Here is a 9,673-nt window from a genome sequence, read left to right on the forward strand (position 1 = left end):
AAAAAAAAAAAAAACCAACAATAATAACAATAACTCCACAAGCAATCATTGATCCTCTAGCACATGCCAGGCTCGATTCTAAGCACTTTACACATGTTAACTCAATTGATCTGTCCAGAAAGCTCAGGAGGGATTTTCGCATTTTACAGATAAGGAAACTAGAGCCAAAGAGGTCAGGTAAGTTCTTCAAGGTCACGTAGGTAGGAAGTGCTGGGCTGGAATGAAAACAAGCTGTGTGCCTCCAGGCCCTGTGCTCAGACCCATGGCATATCTAGCCTCTTTATGATTCGTTCTGGGCGAGGACTCCCCTCCTCTTAAGATTCCCTCCTCGGCCCCCATGACACCATTCTCTCCTGGCTTCCCTCTTTCCTCCCTAACAATCCCTCTTTCTTGCTTTTTCAGGTACCACCTTTTTGGGCCCAGCTTGTGAAGTGTGTGGAATCCACGGTTCCCTCCTTGATCTTATTTTATTCTCCTCCACTGTCATTCTGCTTCCAGTCTTCTTTCCCTTTGTCCGTTGACCCAGAGTTATCTTTCCAAAAGGCAAATGTGGTCAGTCCATCCCTCCTGCTCCCTAATGACAGTCCTTCAATGGCTCATTGTGACTGAGAGTGGTGGTTCCCATCCGTGGCCTGCAGACCCTTAGTGGGGACAGGTCTGCTCTGCTGGGGCTCACAGGGTCTACATTTGCCCTGAACATCATCTATAATTTGGTTAGAAGAAAATACAACTATTACTCATGATTGTGACTTTTTTTTTGGGCATTAAGAAGAGTCCTCAGTATTAGAGAGCTTGGAATCTCCTGGCCTCTAGAACAAACACTTACCTACTTAACCGATCTTCTGCAAGTTCCTGTGTGATTGTACCTCCCTTTTCATCAAAAATGACCCCCACACACTGACACTCTGCTCTTCAGCCATACTGAGCTACTCATGGTCCATAGAAGACATGACCTTCTCTCACTGTTTTCATGAAATGCTCTTTCCCCATCTTCCAGGCAAAACCAATCCATCTTTCAAGACTCACCAAACCTTTCTTGAGCAACCCACCCTGCTCCTCACATGCAGAACTGACCACTGTATTCTGTGTGCTCCAGTGACAGCCAGTGCAAACTCCCTTGATAGTGCCTAGTAAATCAGAAGGCATCTGTTAAGTCCACTATAAGATTTTCCAGAGCAGACACGGAGCCTTATTCCCCTCTCTGTCTGCAGCACCTAGTCGAGCATCAAAATGTTTGCTGATTGTTAAAGGAATAGTGAGCCACTCCATCAGAATAAATGGATGTTTTAATGAAAATAGAAGATGTAGTTGTGGTTTGTTCATTTAACTGATCTTTTTTTTTTTTTTTGTCCTTTTTTTGAGACCGGCCGCACCGCGCTCAGCCAGTGAGCGCTGTGAGCGCACCAGTCATCCCTCTATAGGATCCGAACCCGCGGTGGGAGCGCTGCTGCACTCCCAGCGCTGCACTCTCCCGAGTGTGCCACGGGCTCGGCCCTAACTTATCTTTTTTTTTTAAGTACCTCCACGTGTCACGTACTAGGCATAAAAAGTTAAAAACTTTAAGGAGCTTATGGTTTGTGTGCAAGACAGAAAGGACATGACGGTCTGCATGTTGGGATGAGCCGTACTCTGATGAGCAGGGTATGTGGGATAACAGAAAGTAGCGAAGTCGTTTAGGAGATCTTCATGGAGAAAATAAAGTCTAAGCTAGATCTAGAAGACCCGGGGGAATTAGCAGGTGAGAAGGCACCAGGTTGCAAATGGTTTTCAATGTTAGTACAGAGCAAAGGTCAGCAAACTATGGCCTGCAGGTCAAACCCAGCCAGCCACCTATTTTTGTATGGCCTGTGAGCAAAAAATGGATTTTACATTTTCAGATGTTAGATGTAAAAAATACTATTAACCTTTCTCTGAGGACAGGTGTACAAAGAGTTGCTACAGACATTGCCTCCTGGCCTATAAAGCCTAAAATATTTACTATTTGGCTCTTTAAGGAAGAAGAAGTTTGCTGACATCTGGCACAGAGTCACAGTGACTGCTCACGCCGGGCTGCTCTTGCTCCAGTCCCAGCTCCACCCTGAGCCTTGGGACCCTTATCTGTAAACTGGAGCAGAAAACAGTACCTACCTCCTAAGGTTTTTGAAGATGAATTTCTTAAATTAATGTATGTTAGCCTTGCATCTGGCATAGAGCAGGAGTTTGTTATGTATTAGCTACGATGATGATTATGACAGTGATGGCAATATGAAATGGGATAAGATTTTACCAACAGGATGGTGTTGACCAAATGGAAGATTTTCTTTTTTTTTTACATACGAGTAACAGGATCAAATTTGGACTATATAAAAATCCATTTGAAAAGACAAATGATTGATGCCAGGGAAACCAAGGAAGTTATTGTAGCAACCCAATTTAAGGTGAATACAATTCACCCTAAATCACGAAACAGAATGGGGGCAGAGAGGATGAGATGGATAAGCAGGGAGTCTAGGCAGTGATTCCTCACAGTGAAATCTCCTGACCCACCAGCATAGGGATCTCGTGGAATTCTTATTTTTAAAATTCAGATTCTGAAGACCCCCAGTCTAGTACTTCAGAATCAGAGTTTACACTTGTGCGGGGTTCAGAAATCTGCATCTTAGAAGCTCCTTGAGTGCCTTTTCCTACACACTAATGTTGACATCCTCTACTTTGAGAGTTAAATTTACCAGCAAAAAAGGCTGGAAGAAATGAAGGCAAAGCAAGCAAAAACTATAATTTCACTGGGTTCAATCCTTTACCTCACTGCATGCCAACGGACAGAAACTATGCAAACACACCTTGCCCTTAGCATGACAAGCCATGTGGCCTTGGAAGAGAATGGATTCTGCCATATTAACAACTACTCTCTGGAAATCCATTGTTTACAGGGGATGGAGGAGACTTGTTCTTCATAAAGCCATGTTGATTATTACTTTGCCCTCCTTTTCTCTGTCTTTGAAAACTGAGTTCTGAGGCTTATTGAAATGTGAACCTCCGCTTATATTGAGGATCTTTAAAAACAATCAGTGTGAACAATTCTTTTCAGCTAATTGTAGACTGTAGCCAAAGTATTAGGAGTTCTACAGACACAGAAAGTCTTAACACTATGGTTGTCTTGAGCATCCTCATCACTTTTTCCATGAACATTAAATTGCTTCTAACATCTATATGAAGCCATTAATGTAGATGACAGCATTTTTCTAAAGGTTTTAGTCAAGTGGACAGTGAGTTTTGACCAATGAATGAAGATAATTTTTATAAAATTAATAGGTTTATCCAGAACTTATCTAAATTAGTGGCTGTTTTTGATGACTTGTTTTTCTTTCACCAGTCACCGGGCATTTATTGAACAGTGTACTTGATGCTGTAGTAGGAATACATATTGACTGGACAGAAAGGAGGGGAGGGCCAAGTCACCTGGCAGGGGAGTGGTGGCCAGAAAGGTCTTTAGAAGAAGCAGCCTCAAAAGGTAAGAGGGAGTGAATTATTGTGAGAGGTGCTTCAATTATCCGTGGCAGTAAGTTGATCTCACTCCTCTACTTTCCGTAACTGACCCTGGAATCTTGGAGGTGCTCTCTATTAGAAAGTGTCCCCCTTTTTTCTTTTGTCAAACTGACAAGTAGTGGCCCCAGACAGAAGCAGGCCTAGTTCAAACCCCTTTCCATAAGAAGCCTGGCCTTGGCTGCCCGGCCACTCTGAGGACCAGATTCTGGACTGCAGTGGCTACCGAGTTCACCTGCTCAGGGGCCTATGACAGGATTTACTCTGAGACAGAAATATCCTGCCCGAGGTCCCCTCAGCCCCAGAAGCCTGGCCTTGGCTGCCCGGCCACTCTGAGGACCAGATTCTGGACTGCAGTGGCTACCGGGTTCACCTGCTCAGGGGCCTATGACAGGATTTACTCTGAGACAGAAATATCCTGCCCGAGGTCCCCTCAGCCCCCCACTCCCAATCTCTCTACACACGATGCTCATGCCAACCATTCCCAAATCTATGTTCCTGAACCAGGCTTCCCTTGCAAATTCCAGTCCTGACTGCTGAACACCAATGCATGGGTTTTCTATAGGACGAGAGCAGGAACTAAGGTTTTTGAAGTATCTGCTGTGTACTGCATATGGGGCACTGTTTGGATACATCAGGATTCATAGGTGAGAATGACAGAAACTACCTCTAGCTAATTTAAGCTGAAGAGAATTTACTGGAGGGAGATAGGGGAGCACTCAGAAGGAAAAGCAGAGAACCATATACAGGTACCAAGGAGCTCCAGAGGGTCTTGCAAGCAGAAACTGCCTAAAAGTTTCAGGAGCCCACTATTTCTGGAATGCATGAACTCTGCTTTAGTGTTTGGTTCCTTTCACTCATGATTCAAATTCTAGAGCTGGGGGGATCAAATTGGCAAAGCTTGGATTGTATATTTGGTCCTTACCTAGAAAAGGAGAGGGTACGCCTGCTAAAAGTCCCACCTGTGTGTATCCAATGAGGAGAGGTAATTCCCCAAAGAAAATCAGGCTGTGGTCATTCAAGGAAAGCAGACTGAATACTGACTAGTCAAAAGCTGCCAATGCCCATGTTGCGAGGTAGCCATCATTGTCACCACTTGGCAGCCCCCACCCTCAGCACCTCTCCTCTGCATTCCTCGCTCTCTTCACGTCCCACCAGCCACCTGAGCCCTCCTTGCCCTCCACCACCACCACTCCACTCCCAGACAGTCCCGCCGATGTCCTTCTGCCTCTGGACTCTTCTCTCCCTCCAGTGCCTGTGCAGTTGCTGAAACACTAGTTCGGTCATATCATTAACCTGTTAAAATCTTGCAATGGCTCAATATCGCTAGTCAGACACAATTTAAATTCAGTAGCATGAAAGGCAAAGAAGGCTTTTGCTCGCCTCTGCAAGCTCAGCTTTCATTATTCCCTGCTATTCCCAACATGCCCCAAAACATTCATCATAGGGCTCTGGCTTACTGTGACTCTTCAAGTGTCCCAACTGCCTCTTTCTCTCCTCCTTATTCTCTGCCAGGAATACCTTTCTCATTCTAGCCATCCTGGTGTCTCCTAAACAACATTCAAAGCCCATGTCAAGTACACCTTCGCGAAGAATCTTCCTCTAATTTCTCCAGGCTTGGTACTTTTTTGACGCTCCTGTTGCATTCTGTACATAGTCACATGCATATTTATAATGCTGGGCTAGAATGACTTATTTATATATTTGTAAAAATAGTAATGATGATGATATTCATGGCTAATATTCTCTAAGCACTTACCCAGTGCCAGGTACTATGTTAAATTCCTAATATGAATTACTCTTATTTAATCTTCACAGTCTCACCTAAGAAGTGGATGTTATTGTATAAAACAATACCTATTTCATAGATGAGAAAGCAGAGGCTCAGAGAGGTTAACTAACTAGTGCGGGATGAAACAGTAAACAGGGGAGCCAGGGTATAAAGTGGGCAGGCTGGCTCTGGAAGCCTTGCTTTTAATCTCTTTGTGCTACCCTCTTCCTTCTGCTACCAGACTGTGAAAGTTTCTTAAGTTGTAGGCCATGAATGTTTCCACTTTTCCAGTTCAGTGTCTATTCATATAGCAGACAAGAAATATCTACTGAGTATATAAATGAATACATTCATGGAAGATCGAGATCCTTTCTGGTTGGTAGGACTCAGACACGGCCCTGTCTGAAGCTGGATCCTAAGGTGGACGCAGGGACCGCCTCTTGGGAACTTTTGCAATGTTATAACAGTAGTTTGTACTTACCACAAGCTTTTTCCTGATAGCCTCTAGTTTTTCAGTAGCTGCAGCCAGTTCTAAGTTTGCTTGGGTTAATGCTTGGCGTTTTGGCTCCACATCACAGTAGACCTGAAAATCCATGGGAGTTAAATTCATAAGGTAATAAAGATGTAAAGAGGACAACTCATTCAATCCTGCATAGGCTGGAAGCTTTACAATTTTTTTTTTTTTTTTTTTTTTTTTTGAGGCTGGCTGGTGTGAGGATCCAAACCCTTGACCTTGGTGTTTTGACACTGAGCTCCAACTGACTGAGCTAACCAACCAGTCAAATTTTAGAATTAAAATCTCTAATTCCCCTAGCGATCTGTTGTTTGTTTCTTAGCCATGATACCACCAAGGCGGAGCAAAATCCACACATCCTTCCATGTTTTCTCTGGTCCTCTACGATTTACTTATTATTCTGGTCATTAGTGCTGCAAGTATTTGCCTAAAATGCTATATAGGTCAAATACCATTAAGATATTAAAATTGGTTTGCAAGAAATTGTGAAGATAATTCCCATCTCACTAGAAACTGCAGTGTGCAGAAACTATAAGTAAAGTTCAGATCAGGTCTAGCCTTTAAAGTACAAAACACATGTGGAGAAATTCAGCGAACATGGAAGGGAAAATGGGAGATATCCTCACACAATAATAACCACACGTTCACTTTCTTTTCTAAGTTCCTGACAACTGTAAGCCTGTGCTATTTGAATGGAAGGCTTGAGAATTTAGGTGGATCAATTTTTCTCATGGTGGGGAAAGAAGAAGGAAATTAAATTTTATTTCTTATTTTACAGTGAAACAACATAGAACACAGCCACAGTCTAGCTCCATGCTCATCTTTTCACCTATGGTACAAGGAGAACACAGCATTCAGGCATTTTATCATGGAGAGAGGACACAGATCTACCGCAATTTGCCTCGACTCTTGCTCTATAAAGATTCTCACTAAAGAGAGAGATCAAGAGAGTCCCCTTCCTGTGGGCCCTGCAGTATATAAAGGATACAACCTGGGTTATGAAAATCATTTTGGGAATGGCATTGACTATGACTGGCTTTTTCTCAGTAATTTCATATTTGAATATAACATATAACCTTTGAAGACAAAAATGAGACAGTTCTTCAGGGTCAAGGGCCATGTACTATTCCTTTCTCGCAGTCAGTACTTTGCAAAGTGCTTGGGACACAGTTGGCAGGCAATAAATATTTGATAAATAAATGACTAAATGAAATGATAATCTACTTTCATTCTGCCCAAAAGTACAAATTTTAGATTAGACCATACACAGGCAAAAATTTACCCTTCATTAAAACACTAAAGCAAGGAAATTGTTATTTTCTCACCTCACTACATCTACAATAGAGATGGTGTAAATTTTTGCTTTAAGAGCAAGGATTATGTTTAATTCAATGTGAATCGAGACTTGTAGTTGTTTCAAGTCAACATAAATTGAATATTTTAATGTAAATAAATATAATTCATAAATGCAATAAGTTTTGATCTAATTAAAGCAAGTTAATTGTTGCTCTTCAAATTAATGTAGCTAACCACTTTACCCTAAAAAACAAAACAAAAAAACAGTTTCTACCATTTCAAATATCCTTCTGTACATAATTCTGTATACTCTGACATGTACATATCTCATTCTTAGAACTACATATCCTTGTTTAGAAAATTAAATATAAAATTATTTTACATTTTTTGCTGACTTGGAAACTGATATATTTATGTTTCTTTATGAATAACACCTGTAAACCATCAGATTAGGAATGATACCTCATAGAATTTAATGATGTTGATGACCCAGGCACAGAGACCAGCTGCTGCAAAAGATTTGGTCTGAATCAGATTTGGATTGAACTCTGGGTCTTTCAAATACTGTTCATTGACCACTTTTAGACAGTTCTCTGGAATGTGCTCTTTGTCATAGTTAATTAAAGCCTGCAAAAAATCATCAACCTGCAAAGCAAAAAGACTTTTTGCAATGAACCCATTTTGGTTGCAGAGAAAAATTCCTAGATCAAAAGTTAAAATCAGTTTTTAAGACTCACATTACAAAGGCAAAATTGGCAAGCTGCATTTATCCTACTGCTTGACTTTTTCAGTCTTTACAGTATGAAGTTAGAATTAGCAATGGACACTTTTCAAACCTCTTCTATCCCAGGGTAAAATATTCAGTCCTGGCACAGGAGGTATTCACATTTTGAAGAAAAGAAAAGCAAAGAGAAAAAGCAAAACATACACCAAAAAGCTCCTTTGCTTCACCTTTTTGTACATTATTAACATTTTTCCACCCTAAGAAATCCATGTAATTTTCTCTCTCCTACACTTAAGTGCTTTCATAATTTTGCAAATAATTAGCAACCTTCCACCTGCTGCTGGCATTGACTTAGGTATGCCTCAACCCCAAGCTAACCTCTAACTTAGCAAACAAAAACTGTAAGTCTAGAACACATACAGCAGATTACAGTCAGCAACTATGAAGAGGATTTCCTTTGACTTGAACATCCCAAGCATAACCACAGTACTGAAAACAGTATAGAAATCACGGGGAGTTTCCTTTTGCCAGGCTGGATAGTACCTTTCCCATGAAGACTTTAGCCGCTTTCCAGCTTCGGTCTCTTGGCACTCTGCCCCGTGGAGCCAGGAGGACCATCACGGCCGCAGTGACATTGGTAACCGCAATGGGAGGGTTGGGAAAGGCTTTCAGTTCAGTGAGGTTGACCTGAAGCAAAGGGCACATACACACTTTGGGTCAGGGCAGTCTGCAGAAATGCTGTAAAGCAGCAACACTGGTCTTGAGTAGCCCCGCACCTCTCCTGAGCACATCCTCTCTGTGTGGCAATTGTTTGCCACCTGCCCAGGGATGCTACCTTGGAACTCCAGGAGCTTCAGTTCTTGCTGGGCACTTCTCTGGAAGCATCTCTGCCCATTTTTTGCTTCCAAGAAAAAAAAAATCTATCTGGTATACTAGTTCTGCAGAGCCCTGCTCACCAAGGCTAGGACATTTTATACACATATACGTTGTAAGGTATTTACAGGTTCTATTCCGCTATGTAATATAGTTTCACTTTAACCTGGCTCTCCCAGAAATGCAACTCAGTTCATTCTCTTAGTTTTGTTTTCCTGCTTTACATGCACTAATAAGAAGCATTTTCCATTACACTACAGTGACTCTCAGGTGTCCCATATAGACTGCACCTTCTTGCCTGCTCCTTAATCCTCTCAGGTTACAACACTGATTTAGCCAATGATGGAATTAGTGGTATAAATTACAAGTATCAGGACAAATTCTCTGGGACAGAAATTAGTCAGTACCTTTAAGAAGTACATGTAGATTCGTGATACCTGTTTCCAAAAACAAAAGCAAACAGCCAACTATTTCCTGTAATATTTTATGTGCTATATAATACACCCTTGCTTATAAAACCTTATCAAATGTTGAACCTGAATCTGCTTGCTTACCAGGAACTGCCTAATTATTTGGTAAATGATTGCAAAGAATGGTAAGGTTCTTTGAAGCAAAGATGTACAATACGCTTATGATACAAATGATAATTGCAAGCTGGCTAACCATGATTATTTTATCATTTATAAGTATACCCAGCTTTGTATTTTAAGTGACCTTAATTTAATGTGTCTGGGTAAGGAGTAATCTACTCAAAGAAGAATTTGTAAATTTAGAGGAACACAAAGAAGAAAACAAACATTCCATTTACTCAGAGATAACCAGTTATTCTTTTATTTTTTTCCAATCTTTTTTCTATGTAGATGAATGCTCTTACCAAAAAAATTAGTCATAAAATATATCCTATTTTATAGTCTGCTTTATTCACTTAATCATAAACCATATCTCACATTGCTAACTAGTATTCAACAATATT

The 9,673-nt window shown here is 41.2% G+C and overlaps 1 protein-coding gene across 1 annotated transcript in view; it reads right to left on the reverse strand.

Annotated features, from left to right (window-relative positions):
• DNAH11 (dynein, axonemal, heavy chain 11) overlaps positions 1–9,673 on the reverse strand; it is a 364,599-nt gene that overhangs the window by 104,580 nt on the left and 250,346 nt on the right. The window contains exons 62-64 of the mRNA XM_008573669.1: positions 8,371–8,514; positions 7,566–7,748; positions 5,775–5,876 (exon numbers count right to left, since the gene is read on the reverse strand). Of these exons, the coding sequence (XP_008571891.1) occupies positions 5,775–5,876; positions 7,566–7,748; positions 8,371–8,514 (429 nt within the window). The remainder of the gene's footprint in view (positions 1–5,774; positions 5,877–7,565; positions 7,749–8,370; positions 8,515–9,673) is intronic.

This window comes from Galeopterus variegatus, unplaced genomic scaffold (genome assembly GCF_000696425.1).
Source record: "Galeopterus variegatus unplaced genomic scaffold, G_variegatus-3.0.2 Scaffold949, whole genome shotgun sequence".
Classification (NCBI taxonomy): domain Eukaryota; kingdom Metazoa; phylum Chordata; class Mammalia; order Dermoptera; family Cynocephalidae; genus Galeopterus; species Galeopterus variegatus.